Source organism: Camellia sinensis, chromosome 5 (assembly GCF_055761805.1).
Source record: "Camellia sinensis isolate YWXY chromosome 5, ASM5576180v1, whole genome shotgun sequence".
Lineage (NCBI taxonomy): Eukaryota > Viridiplantae > Streptophyta > Magnoliopsida > Ericales > Theaceae > Camellia > Camellia sinensis.
In genome coordinates, this window is record NC_138965.1 from 183,124,815 (window position 1) to 183,145,978 (window position 21,164).

The 21,164-nt window shown below is 32.1% G+C and overlaps 1 protein-coding gene across 1 annotated transcript; it reads left to right on the forward strand.

Moving 5' to 3' along the window:
* The first annotated feature begins 16,921 nt into the window (after nucleotides 1–16,921).
* LOC114264652 (pectinesterase) lies at nucleotides 16,922–19,802 on the forward strand. The gene is made up of 2 exons (XM_028205346.2): nucleotides 16,922–17,874; nucleotides 18,922–19,802. Exons 1-2 carry the CDS (start codon nucleotides 16,989–16,991, stop codon nucleotides 19,608–19,610), a joined length of 1,575 nt encoding a protein of 524 aa, XP_028061147.2. The 5' UTR covers nucleotides 16,922–16,988; the 3' UTR covers nucleotides 19,611–19,802.
* The last annotated feature ends 1,362 nt before the right edge of the window (nucleotides 19,803–21,164 follow it).

The following is a 21,164-nucleotide window of genomic DNA, read 5'->3' on the forward strand; positions in this document are numbered from 1 at the left end:
CACAACAGGCCCCAAATAACAAATAAGCGAAAACAGACCCCAAACACTACCCATCCTACCACCTTAGCAAAGCAGGCCCATGATAACTATTTTCCTTGCCTGATACAAAGTCTAACTTGTGGCATATTGAAAACAAAATCATTTACTGAGTAATCTCCTTTAAATTGTACCTTGATCACAGTGCCACTGTAACTTTTATGATATCTACCAGATCATAAAGGATTCGCTGGTGCTTGATTTGTTCAATGTTTGGTATTTTGCCTAAGGAAGTTAGAGACAAAGATTGAAAGACTTCTTCTGTGAGTATTTTGTCGAAATGTGATAGTAGAACTTTAAACGAAATCTTCACTTGGCTACTTTCAAAAATCTTTACCCTTTTTTGAATTTTTGATTGAGAGAGGACCAGTCATTTTTTTTATTTCGTAATTTATATGAGATTGCATATAATTTTGGATTTGTAACTTTAGCTTTATGAAATTAGGACTGTCGTTTTAGTGTAAAGGTTTGTCCCTTACGATTCTTTTTTTGCCAAAATATATTCGTGTGTTTGGTTTCAATTTTTTAAATTTAATTTTCTTAAAATTGAATTTTTTATTTTTTGTATTTTTTTTTGTTTTTTATGAATATTTTTAAAATTTTAAGCAATTTTTTTTTTTACTTTTTTAAATGCACATTACTTAGATATATCTAAAAAGTAAAATATTTATAAAAAAATATTTTTAAAAATCAATAAATAAACAAAAATAAGAAAAATGTATTGATTTTTTCTATTTTTTTAATATTTTAGATATTTAGTGAATTTTTTTAAAAAAAATTCACAAATATTATACTTCTTAAATATATTCATGTTAGGTGTATCTAAAAATTAAAAGAATTATTTAAAATATTAAAAAATTCAGTAAAAATTAAAAAAATATATGAAAAATAAAAAATTTTAATTTTCTGAAAAATGAATCCTAAATTTGAAAACCAAACAGCCTGAATTATTTACCAAAAAAATGTTGTACATCCAAAGTTTAGGCCGCAATATCAATGGTGGACATCGAAAAGGCATTAGACATGGACCTTATATAGGAAATGATGCCTTGAAAGTAAAGTACTGAAAATTTAACTTTTTTTTCATAACTTTTTATTTTCAGTTAGTAAGAAAGTTATGGCACTCATATTTTTTAATTTTTCCAATACGAAAAGTATTTCTTCCAAACATGTCTAGTAAAAGAATGTAAGATTTTACAAGAATTTCAAACAATACATTTACATTTTCCTAACAAATGAACACACAGAAAACAAATTTCAATTCTTTATTTTTTTTAGAATAAATTATAATTACACTTTCTAAGATTTACATAAAATACGAATTGTATTTTGAAAATTGTAAATACCCCTCGTCAAAAAAAATTATTTAACAAAATATACTGAAAAATGAAATTCCTAACTACTTTTCTATGCAATAATAAAATTATCATAATAGCTAATTAAATATATTTCTAACATCATTAAAAAATAACAGTCTAAAAAAATATCATTAAAAATTATTAATTAACTTAGCGATTTATTAATAAAATGGGTCATTTGTTATGAGATTAAAAATTTGAAAGGACAAGATGTAATTTCTTAAACTACAAAAATAATCATATTTTAAACAAATCTCAAGAGGTTTATTCATATTTTTCCCTTTAGCTACACTTTTACTGACAATTCATTTAAGAATAACTTCATTGAAAGATAGAATTTCTCAATGAATATAAGATCTTAATGTTATTATCATATACATCCACTGATTTTTGTGCCACCATTCTATTTGCATAAATATATTAGTTGACAAATAGTCATTAAAAAAATTAAGCAAATAGTTTGCCAAGAATAATATAAAATGATACAGAACAATATATATTTTTAGTTGTTAAAAGTGTATTTTTAGTCACCAATAGTCCTCCAATTAATTTTGCATCTTGTTTTAAAGAACATTTGTTTGTTTTTTCATTTTTACCCTTATATTTTTTGTAATTTCTAATTTCTCATTTTATTCTCACACACTACTATCAATTAGTAGCGTAAAATGCCAACTAACACCGACTAAAACTATTTTAGTCGCCGATTACATTACATTTAGTGACTAAAGTTTTTTTGGTCGCTAATAAGCATTATATGTCGACAAAAATAATATAGTAGCTAAAACATGCGATCAACGCCGACTAAATTAACCAAACTTGGCCTTAGCAACCAAAAGCCTTACTTTTGGCTACTAAAATATTTTTAGTCGGTAAAAGCCTTATATCGGCAACCAAACAGACTGTTAGTCACCAAAACCAATACTTTTGGCTACCAAAATATTTTTAGTCGGCAAAGCCTATACTTTCAGTGACCAATGATGCTTTTTTAGAGGCCAAAAATATTTTTTCTTGTAGTGTTTAGTTGCCGAATGTACAGTTTGTTATATTGTGGCAACTTGACAAAAAAGTCACCAGAAAACCAACAAATAGATATACATATAGACAAATAAATAAAAAGATAGGAATAATACAATCTTTCAAATTGTTATTTTTCTTTTGGATAAAAAAAAAAAAGAATTTGGAATAATTGTTTCAAATATAAATTTATGGTTCAAATAGTCTCAAAATTGAAAATTTTGAATGAATTATTTAAGTAATATATAACACCTCAGGTCAGCAATTTGTCACCCCTTGATCCGGTAAGCCCACCCTCCATTTCCTATAATACCAAAAATGGGAAATCTTAAAAAGCAAAGCAAGCTTCATGGCTTCACACGTGGGTAAAACAAGTGGCCGGAGTACGCCGGAACTATTATATAATTTTTCATGTAGAAGAGAGTTGCAGAGAGAGAGAGAGAGACAGAGACAGAGATGTATGAATGGTAACCACACAGCTAAGTAAAATGTAATAAAAAAACGAAAGGACGTGGCATAAGAAGAACATGATGATACAATACAACAAAACCACTTTACAACCACTAATTTGAGACTTTTAACTGTTTACCAAACTAAGGAAGAAAGAGACCCACCACTTGTTGAGTTATATCGTAATCAACTAAAGCAAAGCAAAGGCATTTCACGAGTCATTTCGTGTCCAATTGGCAACCCATTGTGTTTGTGGCGGTCTCATTCCTCTTACTTTCACTCAACATTTAGGATTAGTCTTTTTATTTTTATTTTTTTTATATGACTTGATTTTCTGATCAGTTTACGGATACATCCATTAATTTTGGAATCAAACAATCCTTCAATAATCCTAAGTTTTGGAGCGTTTAATTTATATGAGATTCGACTATGCAATCTCTTAAATAGTAAATTAATAAGTCTTTCAATTGCCTCTTCTCCTACTAAATTAAATCCCTTAAAACTTTGAAGGGCATTGTTTAAACTCATGAAATGGATCATGAGTTTCGTTTCGATGATTTGAGTAATTCATTTTTGTAATATTCTCGGTCTATATTATCCATATAAAAAATTAGATAAATTCAATAATTGAAACTGATTTAGGGGTCATTTTTTTGTTTATTTGGTTTTCTTGTTTGGCTTTTTTGAATTTTTTGCATTTGAATGACAAAATTACCCTCCACTAAAAAATGATTTTTTTTTAACTTTTTGTTTGTATATGGGTCAATTTGGTAATTTTGCATCAAAAGTCGAATATTTTGTCATTTTGTGATTTTGTAGCTTTTTTTTTTTTTGTCTATATGTGTTTATTTAGTCCCAACAAGAAAACCAAACCGGGGCTTAATTGTTCTCGTTTGTCACAAAAAATAAATGATATATTTTAAAAAACACACTTATTGGCCATTTTTTAAATTATAAATTAAATAAGTTAAAATTATCAAATCTAACTAATACATTTTTCTTATAAATAAAAAATTTAATAACATAAACAATTTAAATTATAAAACAACACCCTCCAATCTATGAAATGGACAGAAGGAAAGTTCAAGTCCAACATTTAGGTCAAGTTTGGCATGCGCTCAAAAAGTCAAAAAGTTAAAAAGTTATCACTAATCACCAAAAGTCAAAAAGTATGGCTGCACAACTCTCAATCTTATTTTTTTCCTACACACTAATTTATGCAATTTTTTAATACATATTTTTCCATAAAAAGTCAAAAAGTTAACCCAAACAACCATATTGTTTTCCTCAACTTGTTAGTCCAAAAAGTCAAAAAGTGCACTTATTTAGGACATCCTAAACAACCCGTTAAGAGGTGTTTTGGAAAGATGGTAAAAAGTTTACTTTTAACCTTTTATTAAATTTTTTTATTTTTTTAGAAAGTGATTTGAGAAGTTGGTAAAAAGTTAATTTTGAATTTTTTGGTTAATATTTATTTATGATGTCACATCGCAATAAAATGACCAAACTATCTCACCTAATTTAGAAAATTTACATTTTCACTTATGTATAATCCTAAATAATATAAAGAGTATAATTGTAATTTTATGTGTAGCATTTTTTTACCTTGTCAAATAACTTTTTGCTAAAAAAGCTAATAAACTTGTTTGATTTCGTTTTTTTTTAAAACAGTTTTCAGAAAAATTTACTTTCTTATTTTTCGTATTTTTTTGTTTTTATTGAATTTTTTTAATATTTTAAGAATTTTTTTTTAATTCTTAGACACACTTAACATAAATACACATAAAAAGTATAATTTTTGTGAAAAATCTTTTAAAAATTCAATAAATACCAAAAATATAAAAAATATGAAAATTTAGCATGTTTTTCGTATTTTTATGTATTTGTTAATTTTTTAAAATATTTTTTCACAAATTTTTTATTTTTTAGATACATCTATAAGGTACATCTAAAAAAATAAAAAAAAAATACTTAAAATTTTAAAAATATTCACTAAAAATAAAAAAATACAAAAAATATAAAGCTCAATTTTAAAAAAATTAAAACTCAAATTAAACGCACTTAATGTAATTTTTTCAGAATCAAGCTGCAAGCGCAACTTTTTACATATATTGCCAAAAGACCACTAAAAGTCCTAAAAAAAAAAATCTATATCCGTTGTTGGTACACGTTTTTTATTTTTCAGCCAGTCAGGTCACAAAAGTTCGTGCGATTGAATAACCTAATATTTATGTTGAAAAGATATTTGTTATAAAAAAATATTTACAAATATTTATTTATATGTATACAAAAATATTTCATGCCCCCTTTTCTCCCACCCCTTTTGACCCCCTCTCTCTCTCATTGGTTATATTTTCTTTTTCTTTTTTCTTTTTTTCCTTCTCGTCCAATCACCACCTGCCACGTGTCTGTGGGGGTTGTGGGGTGGTGAATAGAGGGGGTCTCTATCATGGCTCATATGTATATTTAAAATTTATCATATTTAATAGATAATGAAACTCCATCATAATTTGAACTTAATATAGTAAATTAAATGATAAAATGGTAACATTTAAATTTTAATTTATACATATAATTTTTGCATAGAATGATGTGGTCTATTCATCTTTGGTCATTGAAAATTAAGAAGATAATTAATTTAGATCATAATTACAAAATTCTAATCTCATTCTATATAAATTTTTTATAAATAAAAATTATATAAAGTAATTTTTAAGTTTTGGTAATTGAAAATCTCATTTGATAAAACTCCGTTCAGTTGTAATTTTGTTGCTCTTATATTTCAGTGAAGATGTGAGTGTTTAGATGTGAATCTAACCCAAATTGTACCTGTGCAGAGGAGTTTGTGATCTTAATCTTGTCATGTTTGCCACTTTGTTGTACAGGGTCAGCTCGTGGGGGTCTAATGGGCAGCACCCTATGGCGTGTCTGGGGCAGTACCTAGGCGGGGTTGAGGGGCTGCACTCATGAAGCAAAAAGAAAAAATACAGTCGAAATTGTTTGACCGCTTGAGCAGTCATTTGTGTGCTCGAACAATGAAAGGATTATTCAGTATTTTTGTAGATCTTCTGAACTTCTAATAAGAAAGTTTTACCGGTTAAGCAGTAAAAGTTGCGCTCAAGCAGTCAGTCTATATGTTTTGCACTGCCTTTAGTCACACCGCTCGAGCGGTGAAATATGCGCTCGAGCGATCTTCACGATCCAGATTACAATAAAGTGTACTGTTTGCTTGTTTTAAAGTTTGAGCAGTCCAGTTTTTCAAAGAGGAAGAAAAAACAAAGTATTTTATATTGAAGGATGCTTTATGAGTGTTTCCTTAATGATTTAAGAGTGATCAATGGATTCATGAATTTTATATCAGTATCATTAAGAGGTTTGTTTATTTTCTTTTATTCACAAGAGAGAGAATTGTTTTTCGGTGGATTACGGGAAACTTGGACTTAAAGCTTTGGTGGATTCCGAAGTGACTTATCATCGTGCATTCGACATTAGCGTTATGAATTCAACGTTGGGCAAGACAATTCCGAAGTGAAGACGGTGGTGGAAAAGACATATTGGGGTCGGTTTAATTTGGGCGTAGATTCTCTGGGAAATTAAGAGTACACTTTGCTAGAAATGGGCGCCCATGTGGCATGACCCTTTGAATCTTTTTGGAACTTGTCTTGATCCTTGTAATCAAAGTTTGAAGAAGCTTCCGCTCTCTGTAATAAATTTCTGTAAGTTTCTATCTAGTTCTTTGCTTAATACTACTAGATCCTGTGTATTGGTATCAGAGCTACTTAATATGGCTATTGTAGCTTAAACACTTATCAGGGTAGTGAAGGCCTCTGTTGATTGAATGATTTATTCTGCTTTATTTAATGTTTAAGGACTTCTCAGAGTTCATCGGGATCCGAACAAGTTGCTACAGGAGGAGCTTGACAAACTCAGGCTTAAAAATTCGTGATGGCCTCAACATCCAGGACAAGGACGGTGACCCTGCCACGAGTTACCAACCAACCACGGCCAACAACAGCAACACCTGGAGCACCACTGTTCGAAGATCAGATCAGAGAATATCGTCAGGACCAGCGACGAAATTATGTTTTGCAGAGAAGAGCTAGAAATGCACTTCAACGAATAAGAGGGCGTCCTTTTACATCAAATGATTGCGAGCATCTTTCTCCACCATTCTTGGTAAAGACACTTTCTCGAAGATGATTTGAGCGATTCTGTCACCGGCACGTACATCCTCAACAGCCAACAACTGCTGTTTCTCGAAATTTGCCAGGAGGCAATTTCAGCCTACGATTTGGAGATTCATGTGGCATAACCCTTTGAATCTTTTGAACCTTATCCAAATGGGTTTTGAATTCAAATTCAAACCTATTTGGATAACCACTCAGGATATATATATATATATATCTATCATATAATTGATATGGATAGATGATATATCTTATATTATCTCATATAACTGATATGGAAAAATGAGATAAACATATTATATATCTGATAATATGGGATATGAGTGATTAAGAGAAAAACAACGTATGTTTGAGTTTTTTCCCATATACTGACTCTCTCCCAAAAAACTAACGATCAAAGCCATTTTCACTGTGATTTGTGCGGGTGATATTCACTATTGTAATATCACTCCATTGCTGGGTTGACTAATCAGATTCAGGAAGCACGTGATTTACCCACGAGATCCTTCAATGCAGACTCTGTTCTAAAGGTATGACCATAATTTTTATTCTGCTGCGTTATACTTTGTTTTACATTGGTATCAGAGCATGAATAGGTATTTTCGTGTTTTTCTTTAATCATGTGTATTTTTTTATATGTATATGTATACATTATATACATGAATGTTTATAAAGGAGGAAAAATGTCTACTTTCATTAGATTAAGAGCATAAATACCTATTTTTATGTTCATTAATGTCTTTTTTAATACCATAAATGATTTTATTTTAAAACATGGAGTCTGGAAGTACAATAATTAGACCAAAAAACACCTTGGAAGGCGGCGCGTAGGCCTCACGCACCACCTGACGCCGTGAGTCGCTTCCACGCGCCAGACGCCCTGCCTCACGCGTGCGTCAACGGCGCTGTTCACGGGCGCACCGTCCGCGCCACGCATGCGCGCCACGTGCTGAGCTGCACCCTGAGCCGCACCGTTTTCCTCCGCCGACTTGGCTGCTGATGCATAAGGCACTGTTTGTTCTGTTTTAAATTCTGAATCGCGTTAAATGGTCATAATTAATTCGTCATAACTTTGTTTTAAGCGTGATTGGTACCGTTAGACTCAGAATTAAATTTTTTATCTTCTGTAAAACTTTGAAAATTTTATGAAAATAAAAAATATTTTTCCTGAAATAATAATTCATTATTTCTGGTTTAAAATGTATCTGGTGTTGCATGATTAAGTTTCTGGGGCTGAATTTTTTATTGTAGACTACTGTTGTAGTTTACTATTTACTGGTATAGTTATAGCATTTTACCAGATTCTGGAATATTTATTTCCAATTTTATATGTGTTTATTAGTTATTTAAAATTCCAGAAAATACCAGAAAATTTCAGAAAATTTCAGAAGTGATATAGTTTCTGTTATGGCATAATTTGAATATTAAATACAGCATATTGTTATTTTTTTGCCTAAAGTTTCTAATATGTTGTAATTAGAATAGCATGATTAATTGTTATTTGTTTAAATTTCATTATTAATTGTGACATAGCATGAGTTGGTTATGAATCTACATTATGATGCTATTGTATGGAATTAGAATTTTTTATCATGCTTTTAGACATGCCATAGTCAGTGGGAGGTGATTCGGTTGAGAGAAATCTTTGTAGATTAACTTCCGAAAACTAATATTTTGCGCATAAATTAAATTAAATTTTGGATAATTGTCACCTGTGGCGCAAGAGATGATTACGAGCATAACGGATTTTCGATCTTGCGACTTGTATAATATTGTCACTATTTAATTTAGATTTTTGTGGCAAAATTATATTATGCTAATCAAATTAATCCCAATGCGAATTTGTCTCTAAATTGACTTAGCTTGTGGAAGTTAATTGGTTGACCTAGACTTAGTAAAGATATTCAAATGTGAACAATGCAATCCCATTCTTTAGATGAGCAAAAGTCTTGGAGACTTTAGGTCAGACCTTAATTGAGCCAAAGTAAGGAAACATGACTCAAAGTCACTGTGGTTTTGTTGCCTTGTTTAGCACAATAAAAACTAATGCGTGCGCTATGGTTAGCAGCATGCTACGTAATTTTGGTTGGCGAGTTTTGGGGTTATGAAATTATTAAGCCCTCAATAGATCTGTATATGATCTTGACTATTGAGCTGCGCTGATTGACTTTGTAATTTGACTTGTAATGATGTTGCATCATTGGATAAAGTAACATTCAAGAGTCACGTCATCCAAGAAATACGAGTTTTAATAAATTAGTCATTAAGTGTAAGACGAGTAGCTAGTATGAGCAGTGTTTTACTCTCTACCCAATTATTGGGAGTGGATGGAGCAAAATTTCACGCACTATAATAGTGTGCTTTGAAATATCACGTGAAGTTAAAAGATTAGCGCTTAGAAGCTGTAAAATCTATTAACACTATGTGAAAAGATTAGCGCTTAGAAGCAGAAAAATCTATTAACACTAAGTGAAGAGATTAGTGCTAAATGGCTGCAAAATCTATTAGCATTGCCAACTTGTCTTAGTCTGGACACTTACTGTTTTCACACTTGAGTATGAGACATGAAGAGGTGCTTCTTTGTATAATTCCTTAGCTAGGCTAACGTTTTGAATAACGTTTACCACTAAGCGTAAACGTTGCAACATAGTAATGAAAAGGTAAAGGCCGACAACGTTGTTATAACTATAAGAATTTGACGCATGGCTTGTGAGAGCATTGTGTTGAATTAGACTCTTTAGCCTAATCCGCGCTTAAGTTATTTCAAGAGCTGTCATAGTTGATAGCTTATTCTCTCATTCATGTGGATAGTAGAATTAATTGCAAGTAACTATGAAGCGAGAAATAGATATGGCAAGAGGAGTATCGTCATCTTTCAACTAGATGCAGCAAAGTGTGTGGAGAATAAAATTGACTTGAAGGTGCAGGGGATTAGCATCTACTAGTTAAATTTGCGACTTAGGCGTACTTGATATCTCCATGACATTCTTTTGTGATCTAGTGAATATGAATTAGTCGTGAGTCATTACCTAGTTGGGCCTAAACCTTTAAAACTTGTCTTCGAGAACTCACACATTAAGACGATTGGAATTAGTTTATGACATTGGTCATGAACCAGTGGCTTATTATACTTAATCACATTAATGAGATGATGACACGATGGTTTGAGTAGGCCTTCTCGGGCCCACTCGCTTATGACATCCTGCTCTCATGTGAATGTGTAACTTTGTACGCAATGGGTGCGCACAAGTAAGTAGGAAAGCCGTAGAAGGTCATTTGTTTTGGCGCATTTAGTCTACTATGATATTTGTGACTAGATATGTGTAAGGGTATGATAGCTAAGCCTCAATCTCGATACATTTATAGATTACGATACGCATCTGAGTCAAGACTATTTGATCTTCCATAAGTCAAAAGTTTTGAGATGATTTTTAACATTGCACATATGAGGTTGAGATCAATTAGATAATAGCTTTCGTGTTTTTAGTTTTGACCAAGGTGGCGAGTATCTATTTGAGTTATTTTAGAAAACTCTGTGAAGAGAGATGGATGCTTAGAAGATTGATTATTCCTAGTACTCAACAACACAATGGTGTAGTAGAGATAAGGAATTAAATATTGTTAATGTTAGGTGGATAATGGCACAAAATGTTTTCCAATTGGGAATTGCACTAGTTTGTTGCCTATATCCCTAACTAAGTGCCCTCCATATCAGATTTTACACTACATTTGAGTAATGGGTTAGTGGAGAGCCATCTATGGGCGATCTGTAACCGTTAAGCAGCTTATCTTTATTTTACTTCTCATAAGATTGCGAAGTTAAGACCTAGGGTTCTATAACGCATTATTGTATGTTGTCTTGTAAACACAAAGGGTCGTGTGGTGCATTATTGTATGCGGTCATGTAAACCCTCTGGGTCATGTGCATATAGGTAAACAGTTTTGTGGTAGTGTAATTAAGTCACATAAAGTTTTATTAGTAAAGGTGACATGAATAGAGTTTTTGGAACTCTATAAGATAGAGAATTCTAATCATAGCGCTCTATGTAGCCTAGTTGAGAATGGAAAGAAATTTTCAATATCCTAGGGACAGTGGAAGCGATGTGCCTACTAATGGATTACTCCATTAGAGAAGAATACTCTACATTCTTAGTTGCGTGGTAGCGAATATGAAAATTTTTCACGTCATCACTGGGTGATTGAGAGGGAAACATTCATGATTGCTCTGCAAGATGATAAAGAGCCTAGGATAATGCTAATGGTTCTAGTCCCCTGTTTTTAGAAAGTGGATTAATGTTGCGCAGTTTAAGACAAAGTTTTTGAAGATTAACCATTTTTATAATTTGGTTGACTTTCCATTATGACACGAAACTGTTCTAAAGTTATGCGTAATTTGGATAGTCATTGTTGAGGCATAAGGCTCGCTAGATACCGAAAAGTCGCACCATTGAGGAAAGTGTAGACCATGAAAAGACTTCCTCCTGGGGAGTGAGGTTATTTTGACCTAGGCTATGATTGACATAAGTTCGGAACATTGATTTGTGGACATTGTGACCCAGCTTTCTCGTCAAGGAATTGGATAAGTAGGTCCGTATGGATTTACCTTCTGCTTTTATGGTGAAAAGTTAGGAGCGCAAAAATGTTGCTAGTTCTAATAAATCTTTTACAGCCTAAAACAGTTATCCAAATAGTGGTTCTTAGATTTCGTCAAGCCATGATAGGCCAATGATGATCGATGAAGACCACTGAGGCATGATCAATGGTCCAAAAAGAAGTTTTTCCTTACTTAGTCATTATGATCCAGGAATTTATAAGGTTGTCGCCACCTAGGGTGGGCAGTCCTTTATTTTAGATATAATGGACATGGTTGATGTAATTTATATGCTCGGATGCACGATCCTTAAGGATTGTTTTGGGAAAATTCTCGGTTTGTCTTCGATGACTTACATAAGGAATATCCTAGAATGATTCTAGATGCAAAATTACAAACCCATTGACTTACCTATCGGTAAAAGCCAGAGCCTTAGCTATTGAGTGTACCCTCGTATTGTCTTTGGGAGAAACAGATGACCTATATTCCTTGATTTTTTCTTTGTTGTGGGACCTAAAGTACACTTTGTGGGCGTATTCAGCATGATAAGTGTTATCTTTGGTAAATGGTCAACTGAGTTGTTTAGACATTGACCTTACTCATTAGACTGTGGATAGAATGCTTTACTAGTAGTATATTAATTTACTCATTGTAAGATTCAATGCGCTAGTTGGGCGCATCAAGAATGAACGCAAAATGGTCACCAAAATATCTTTAGAGAGGTTATTGCGCAAGAGGTAGTGATCTTAAATCACTTTATGTGAGGCGCACATGGTGGATTCCGTTGTATATACTTATCGCAAGAGGTGCTAATAAGGCTTATGTTTGGAATCTAGAATTGTGATCTTGAATCACTTCATGTGAGGTGCACATGGTGGATTCCATTGTATATACTTATCGCAAGAGGTGCTGATAAGGCTTATGTTTAGAATCTAGAATTGCGCAAGCTGTGGACAATTTTTTTTAAAATCGATCACTTATTTTGAGATGATGGGATGTTGACACTATTATGGTTTGTGTCATAATGATTAGCAGATGATGATGTCAGCAGGCAAGATTAGCTCACTCACACGAGCAATTGCCCTTGGCGCTTGGGAGCGAGCAAGGATGAGACTAGTGGTTTATTTTTTATTTGGAGCTAAGAGAGGCTTAAATAATCCACTATGTATGTCGCCTTGGTTATAACCAAGATGAGGTTGTGTTAAGGATCAAACATGGATGTTAATACCCACTTTCCATGTTGTGCCTGTTATAATTAGCCAGATGCGAGATCTCATTTGGCGCCTGGAAGGCGAGCAAATAGAGAATTTGGGTTAGACGCTAGAAAGCGACTAAACTAATATCTGTACGGTGTATCGAGGATGACGTCACTCTTTTAGAAGAGTTACTCCACCGTAACATGTATTCATACTATATGTGCTTAGCGACTGAGTAATGAGGTGAGAGAATGGATCCCTGTTTCCTCACCGTGTGAGTTTTACATGTCATTATTGATATGACTTTCATTTATGTACCCTTTTGTGACTTTTGACTATGTCATAAGGTAAGAGGTTGATGTTCTGCTACTTTGGTATGTTGTCTGCGGTCATGTATGATTCGGCCTTAAGGGACATCACTGGGAAAGCGGTCAATCCTAAACTAAATGGCATGAGGGCAAATGGAAGATCATCTAGTATTACACCACTGTTGTATATTCACTGCCGGCAACTCACATCGCTCTGTATGAGAAGCGGATTGAGTGTGAATGTATTGCAAGAATTGAGAGGGTCAAACATGCTCTTTTTGAGGGATTAAAGATGTTTTTTGAACCGATGTAATTAGATGGGTCTGGGGTATATGAGACACTATTTCTGTTCTTTTTGGGTTGATGTCTCTATGCTGGCTCATTTTGAGTTTCTAGTATAGAGCTCCCACATGCAGGTGTTCTCAACGGTCGCACGGTGCATTGGCTAGTATGAGATTGTTCATTTTTGGAGAGATTGAGATAGAGATGTGGCAGTGTCATACCAACTCATGTGCGAGTGGGAGATGTTAGAAATGGGCGCCCATGTGGCATGACCCTTTGAATCTTTTGAACCTTATCCAAATGGGTTTTGAATTCAAATTCAAACCTATTTGGATAACCACTCAAGATATATATATATATCATATAATTGATATGGATAGATGATATATCTTATATTATCTCATATAACTGATATGGAAAAATGAGATAAACATATTATATATATGATAATATGGGATATGGGTGATTAAGAGAAAAACAACGTATATTTGAGTTTTTTCCCGTATACTGACTCTCTCCCAAAAACTAACGATCAAAGCCATTTGCACTGTGATTTGTGTGGGTGATATTCACTATTGTAATATCACTCCATTGCTGGGTTGACTGATCAGATTCAGGAAGCACGTGATTTACCCACGAGATCCTTCAATTCAGACTCTGTTCTAAATGTATGACCATAATTTTTATTCCGCTGCGTTATACTTTGTTTTACATACTTGTATAATTCATTTTTTGTCTTCTTAGTAAATTGATTTGTGACTTTGGCCCATGATTTTTTTATTTCCAATTGTGATTTTTTTCACGTTAAATCATTGTGTTGATTCGTCTTTAATTGTTTAATTGAGATTTTTATTTACTATTTAAAATTGATATATAATCACAAATCAATAACTCGGCGATTTTTAGATTTTTCAATAATTATTTTTAGATCGAAATTAATTACATCATTTTATATAAAAGTTTTGCACTAATATTAAATTTGAATAACATAACTTTACAAACATTTAAAATTAAATAATAGGCAACGTTCTGTGGCTTCTTTTTATTCCATAATAATTGTCAACGAAAGGGGATCATCTTCAACACTTTTTTCATTAAGCTAATTATCTGTTGACTGATAATGACTAACTCGATGAAAAAAATAATAAAAAATGTTATGTGTCTTAAATTTTTTACTAAATGAATGATTAAATATTTTATATGGATATGAGATTCATAAAAAGATAAATCTTACATCCATGTGAGATATTTGATCATTTATTTAATAAAAAATTTAATATACCGAACATTACTCAAAAATAATATAAAAGATCCAAATCCCTTAATAACAATTCCAAGAACCCAAAAAAACGAAACCTAGAAATACACATATACCCGTAATAAATAATCAAACGTCAAAATTTATGATGAAGTAGCTCACAATAGCAACTCTAAATTTACTATAAATTAATAATTTTCTAATGAGTTAAAAAGACTTTTTCAAGACTTTAAGGCTATTCTGAAAAGATAGTTATAATTAATTTTTTGATGAAAAATTACTTATAAACAATTTATAAATAATTTTTTTATAAGAGAGAAAGTGAATTATAATCTGAGAAGTAAATTATAACCCACTTTCCAAAATAGGCCAGCAGAGTCTATTCCGTTGTTCTATCAAATTGTGGACGTCTAATTATATGCCACATAGACTTATGGGTTGTCAGTCTTCGATCATGCAATATATTTATTGGTTTATCTTAAATTAAAATTGTAGCCATACACGTAAACGTCTAATGGAAAAAAGTTACAAACAACCCAGACATTGACTTCCAAAACCACTGGCGTATTTTAGCCGCTTCATCCAAACAAACAACCAAGTCTTTGGTATTTAGAATGATAGATCAAATCAATAATTTATATTTGAGTTAATTACTTAAAAATTTTATTTACAAATGTTATAGAAGTTTAGATCTTATTTAAGATTTTTTGAACTAATAAATCTTATAATAAAATTGAGAATATTATCATTTTTTTTAATTTTTAAAATTAAGAATATTATCAATTTTACATAGTAGTGTTCCAGACAATTATTTCACTAACTGATGAAAAAAAATTGCAGTATGAGATTAAATATTTTTGCTTTTCTACTTATTAGTTTGATTTAACTATCTAATAAAATCGAAAACATTGTCAATTTTTTCCAGTTTTAAAATTAAGAACATTATTAGTTTTTTCATTTTTGAAGTGTTTTTTTTTTTTTTTTTTTTTGCACATCAGTGTTCCTTCGTTATAATCCTTTATAAACATAAAATTTTCAGTTTTGTACAAAAAATTTATTCAATTTTTTCAATTTTTTTTTTAAAAAAAAAAACTTAGTTTTTTGTTTTTTGCACATAATTTTTTTTTAATTTAAAGTTGATATTTTAAAGTTTTGAAAATCAAAATAAATGTCAAATTATCATGCTCTTTTATAGATAATCATAAATGATGAACAATCATTATTTTAAGGGTAATTTTGACTATTAAAAATTTAATAGGACTTGAAGGTACAAAAAATCTTAGTTAAGACCTCGTTTGGGAACAGACTTTTTTAGAAACTTTTTGGCTAAAATGTGATGTAAAAAAATTAATATGTTTGGGATGACTTTTTGACTTTTTACGAAAAGATGTGCAAAAAGTAAGGAGAAAAGAGAATTTTTGACTTTTTGGTATAGATTGTTGGCTTTTTAATTTTTTAGTAACTTTTTTATTTTTTGGCTAAAAAAGTCACTTGCCAAACGAGATCTTAATGGAGTATAAGTTCATAAATTAGGACTTGTGTGTTTTATATTTAAAGTAGTTATTGTGAGATTAATTCTTGAGGGAATCTTGACCATAGATTTGAAATTTTGATTATTTCCTAAGATTTTTTTTTTTCTTCCTAAGTTTGTAACATTGCTAATAACTACATAGTCATTCATAAACTACACTTATTATACTCCCAAATTTTTTATTTTTACACAAATGTTAAATATATAGAATTAGAGTACAGAGAAATATATCGTGATTGAAATTCATTCTAAGTTTAGCGTAAGTCATACTTAAAAGAGAAATTTCAATCATACCGTCTATATATATATATATATATTTAAATATATTTTCTGTTTTATATTTCTATTATTTCGTACTGTCAGATTCTTTTATAACGTAAGCGTCATTTGCATGGCCCATGGCATTCTCAAATGCGTTGAAATGTCTAGTAGTACCGCTGCTACAGTTGAAAGCACACATAATAGCCAATTTATGCATATAAAATGAGAAATTATTCCATGGATTTGAACTGGACGATCACGTTATTTTTTATTTTGCTTATTTTTAATTGTCGATTTCTGACGAGTGGGGTCCAAAATTATATTTTTTCACTTTTTCAAAAGTAAACTCGAATGAGTGAGATATCATATCTAATATTGCTGATACAAAAAAAGACGCGGTGATCCGGAACAATGAATAATTTTCCCTATAAAAGGAGCATGCTTTCTCATAAGTGGATCACAGAAATCTTAGAGAAGAGATCTAAGAAGTGTTTATAAACTTGTTTTGGGTCATACATGGATACCAAACTTGTTCTTGTGTTAGCTTTTTTGAGTGTACATGTAGTCTCATCGCCATTTGGGTTAGTACATGGGTCCACAACCATGTCACCATGTAGCCAAGCCCCCTACCCTGAACTATGCAATTCTCTAATTGGCACCAAACCTCTAGGAACCCCAGATGAAACCCAGTTTGATTTGCGTAAATCTGCCATTAGAGTCACTCTAAACCAAGCTCAACAAGCCTACAGTCTCGTCTCGTCCATGGACGTGAGCTCATTTGACAAGCGAGAGAAGTTGGCTTGGGCTGATTGTTTGGAGCTCTATGATGACACGGTTTACCAGCTTAACCGTTCCATCAACTCCAAAGACCAAACCAGCGCTCAAACATGGTTGAGCGCTGCGATCACCAACCAACAAACATGCAAGAATGGTTTCATTGATCTCAACCTATCTTCTCATTTAGAGTCCTTCCCTGTTAACATGTTGAGTGACTTGTCAAAGTTGCTTGGCAATTCACTAGCACTAAACAAGGCAACATCATCAATTTCATCTAATTTTGCTAAGATGACACGAAACAGACGCCTGTTGGCTGACGGATTCCCAGAATGGGTATCATCAGCTGACAGGAAACTGCTTCAGTCATCATCGCCAAGTGCCGACATTGTGGTGGCTCAAGATGGTTCTGGCAATTACAAGACCATCTCTGAGGCCGTGGCGGCTTCAAACGGTGGGACGAACAGATTCGTCATATACATAAAAGCCGGTGTTTATAATGAGAATGTTGTGATTAAGAGATCCATGAAGAATTTGATGTTTATTGGAGATGGAATTGATGCCACCATTGTTACTGGAAATAAAAATAATCAAGCTGGTTCCACAACTTTTCGCTCTGCAACTGTTGGTAAGCTTTGTAAAACCTTTTTTCACAATAACAAAAATAAAATAAAGTTAAGTAGAAAAAGCTATTAATTTAATTCTCAAACTTTAATTAGATAAGTTGGTATGCCCTTCTTCCATATTATTTCCTCTCCATCACACACAACTATGGTTTTAAATAATGATATTGGCATAACTATCGATATCAATGATAGGGTCATATATTGGCCAATATTGAAAGATTTTCGTCAATATATTAAATAATATAGATATTGAGAGCCCAAAATATCGATACCAGCCAATACAATATGTAACGGTTGATTTTTAAAATCTTGTAACGTTTTAAATAACAATATTAGAAGACAAATTAATATTACTCGTGATGTAATAGTATCAGAAATATTGAATGACTAGGATTGGGAATCAAGTGACACCATTGTTTAATTTTTAAAAATCATAGCAATCCAATTGTTTGTATTGAAAAAAAATTGATACGCAATAAATTTTATTTTTATTTTTGTAGCGATGGTATCGGTATCGGAAGGCCAAAAATCCAAACAGGTTTAGGCCCAAACCTCTCTATTGGCCAATCTTTAAAACCTTGATGACATTATAACTCTTGGTATGACATTAAACTGTTGAGAGATTAAGACAAGACTGAAACCATTGCTTGTGCCATTAGTAAACACAATTTGTATTTATATTCATATTTGTTATCCGGAAAATGCGTTGGACCCCAGTGGGGGTGCTGGGGTCCTTGCTGATTGGCTGAAATTTTTGTTGTTTTTTTTTTTTTTGGACTTCAACCACTGGCAGTGTGCCATGTGACACTGGGGTGCTGGGGGTTCCCAGTCACTGGGAGTCCTTAACATCACCCTTGTTGTCCTGGCCTCAATTAATGAGGTAGGCCACAAAGCAGCTAAAATTAAACCATTCTATGTGTCTAATCATATCATAAACCAACATTATTGTGTCAATGACAAAGAAAGAAATTTACTTTTAATTGATAAGTAATTAATATAAGTCAATTTTATTACAAAAATTAGTCATTTGATATTTAACTGTCTCTTAGGTGTTAGCGGTGATGGGTTCATTGCTCGTGACATGACATTTGAAAACACAGCCGGACCTCAAAAACACCAAGCAGTCGCACTTCGCTCTAGCTCTGATCACTCGGTCTTCTATAGCTGTAGCTTCAAAGGCTACCAAGACACCTTATACGTCTACGCCCTAAGACAATTTTTTCGTAACTGCAACGTATATGGAACCGTTGACTTCATATTCGGTAATGCGGTTGTTGTTTTTCAGAGCTGCAACATATATGTGAGAAAACCCATGAGCAATCAACAAAACACCGTCACCGCTCAGGGGAGAACCGATCCTAACCAAAACACGGGGATTGTGATCCATAACTCTATTGTCACCGCATCCTCAGACATGAAACCAGTACAGGGCTCATTTAAGACATATCTGGGGCGACCGTGGCATAAGTACTCGAGGACAGTGTTCATGAAGTGTACTCTAGACAGTTTGATTAACCCGGCCGGTTGGGCTCCATGGAGTGGAAGTTTTTTGAGCACACTGTATTATGGCGAGTACATGAACACGGGTGCGGGTGCAAGTACTGGTGGTAGGGTCAAGTGGCCGGGGTACCACGTTATAACAAGTCCCACAGAAGCCGGAAAATTTACAGTTGGAAATTTCTTGGGCGGAGATGGTTGGATTCCGGCCTCCGGAGTACCCTACACTGCTGGCCTGTGACACTAGTTTAATTATTATTATCCAGGTGGATGGCCTCATGGATGTTGTCAGTTGTACCAAATAAAAAAAAAAGATGGTGATTTCCAGTACGTAATGTAATTGTCATATAGTTTGTGTTGGCTTGTAGATTTTATCATAAACTTGTATTAAGATCAAAGGAAATGAAATATTGATCTTTTATTGTTTTGTTTTTATTGTTCTTTATATATAAGTAAATCGGAATTGAGACTCATCAAAAGTACTCATTTTTTTTTTTTTTGGTGGGGGGGAGGGGAATAGGTCTAATAATATTATCAACCATGCTTAAATTACTAATTTGGTGACTCTAAACCCATTACTAATGAGGTGAAAAAGTAAAAAAAATAAATAAATAAAAATATAGACAAAACACATACTCTTTGGGTTAGTGGTAGCTCTAATTAGAGCTCCCACTAATTTTCCTAATATTATGATACCAATTTAAACATTTTCATGCCAGCTAGCTAGTAGACTTGCGAACTAAACTGTTGGAATTCTTTTCTGTTTTATACTATATTTTATTATCAGTAATGATAGAGATCACTAAAAGTGGTGCTCTAAAGCAACCACTAATGGTGTGACATTTATTTTTAAAAAAAAAAAAAACAAACACAACAATGCTGTGACAGTGGGTGGGACCTACTGCCATATGGTACTAATTATTACTCTCACTCATTTTCCTTTTATTATTTAACACTATAACACACACACACACATATATATATATATATATAAATGATTTAAGAATTAAACTTTTTGTATTCCTAGAAGTAAAACTTTTGTGCAAAAAACAGTAAAATTAATTCTTATTGTCATGAGAATGATCACCAAAATGTTGTTTTGAAAAGTCCAAAAAATAGACTTTTGATGATAAAATTTGAAAATATCTAAATGCACTATTAGGGACAAAAAAAAATTGTGCGGAGGAGATTATTTTTTGAAACAAAAATTTTAGATCCAAAAAGATAATAATTCATTACTAAATGTCTTATTTTATAGCTAAAAATATAATAATGATATTTTAAATAATTAATATATTTCATTTTTAAAAAATAATTTTAAATGAAAAAATAATTTTGTCTCTAAATTTTTATTTTAAAAATCTTAATTGATTATGGTGTAACCTTATTGCTGTGTCATGACAATCTTAAACCCCAATTTCCCTTCCTAGTCCATCCTATAAGAGAGAAAGACGATGAACGGTTGTATTAGCTATGAACCAATAACTATTTAGCTTAATTAATAAGCACTCTAGCAAAAATTATTGCAGCCAAGTGTTTTATTATTAGTGTGTGTTTTGGGAAATTAATAAAAAGTTAGTTTTTGACTTTTTACAAAGTTTTTTAACTTTTTGAAAAGTAATATGAGAAGTTGGTAAAAAGTTAACTTTTTATTTTTTAGTTTAATATTTATTTATGGTGTCAAATCAAATTAAAATGACCAAAATATCCTTACCCAACATAAGAAATTTATTTTTTTATTTTTTTTCATAGGCCCTAATTTGTAATTTTACACCTGCGTTTTTAGCACTTGTCA

Excerpts from the sequence above, each read along its gene's own strand:
- LOC114264652 (XM_028205346.2), top strand. The coding sequence starts at position 16,989 with ATGGATACCAAACTTGTTCTTGTGTTAGCTTTTTTGAGTGTACATGTA. Across the intron at positions 17,875-18,921 it reads TTTTCGCTCTGCAACTGTTG|GTGTTAGCGGTGATGGGTTC; the intron begins GTAAGCTTTGTA and ends ACTGTCTCTTAG.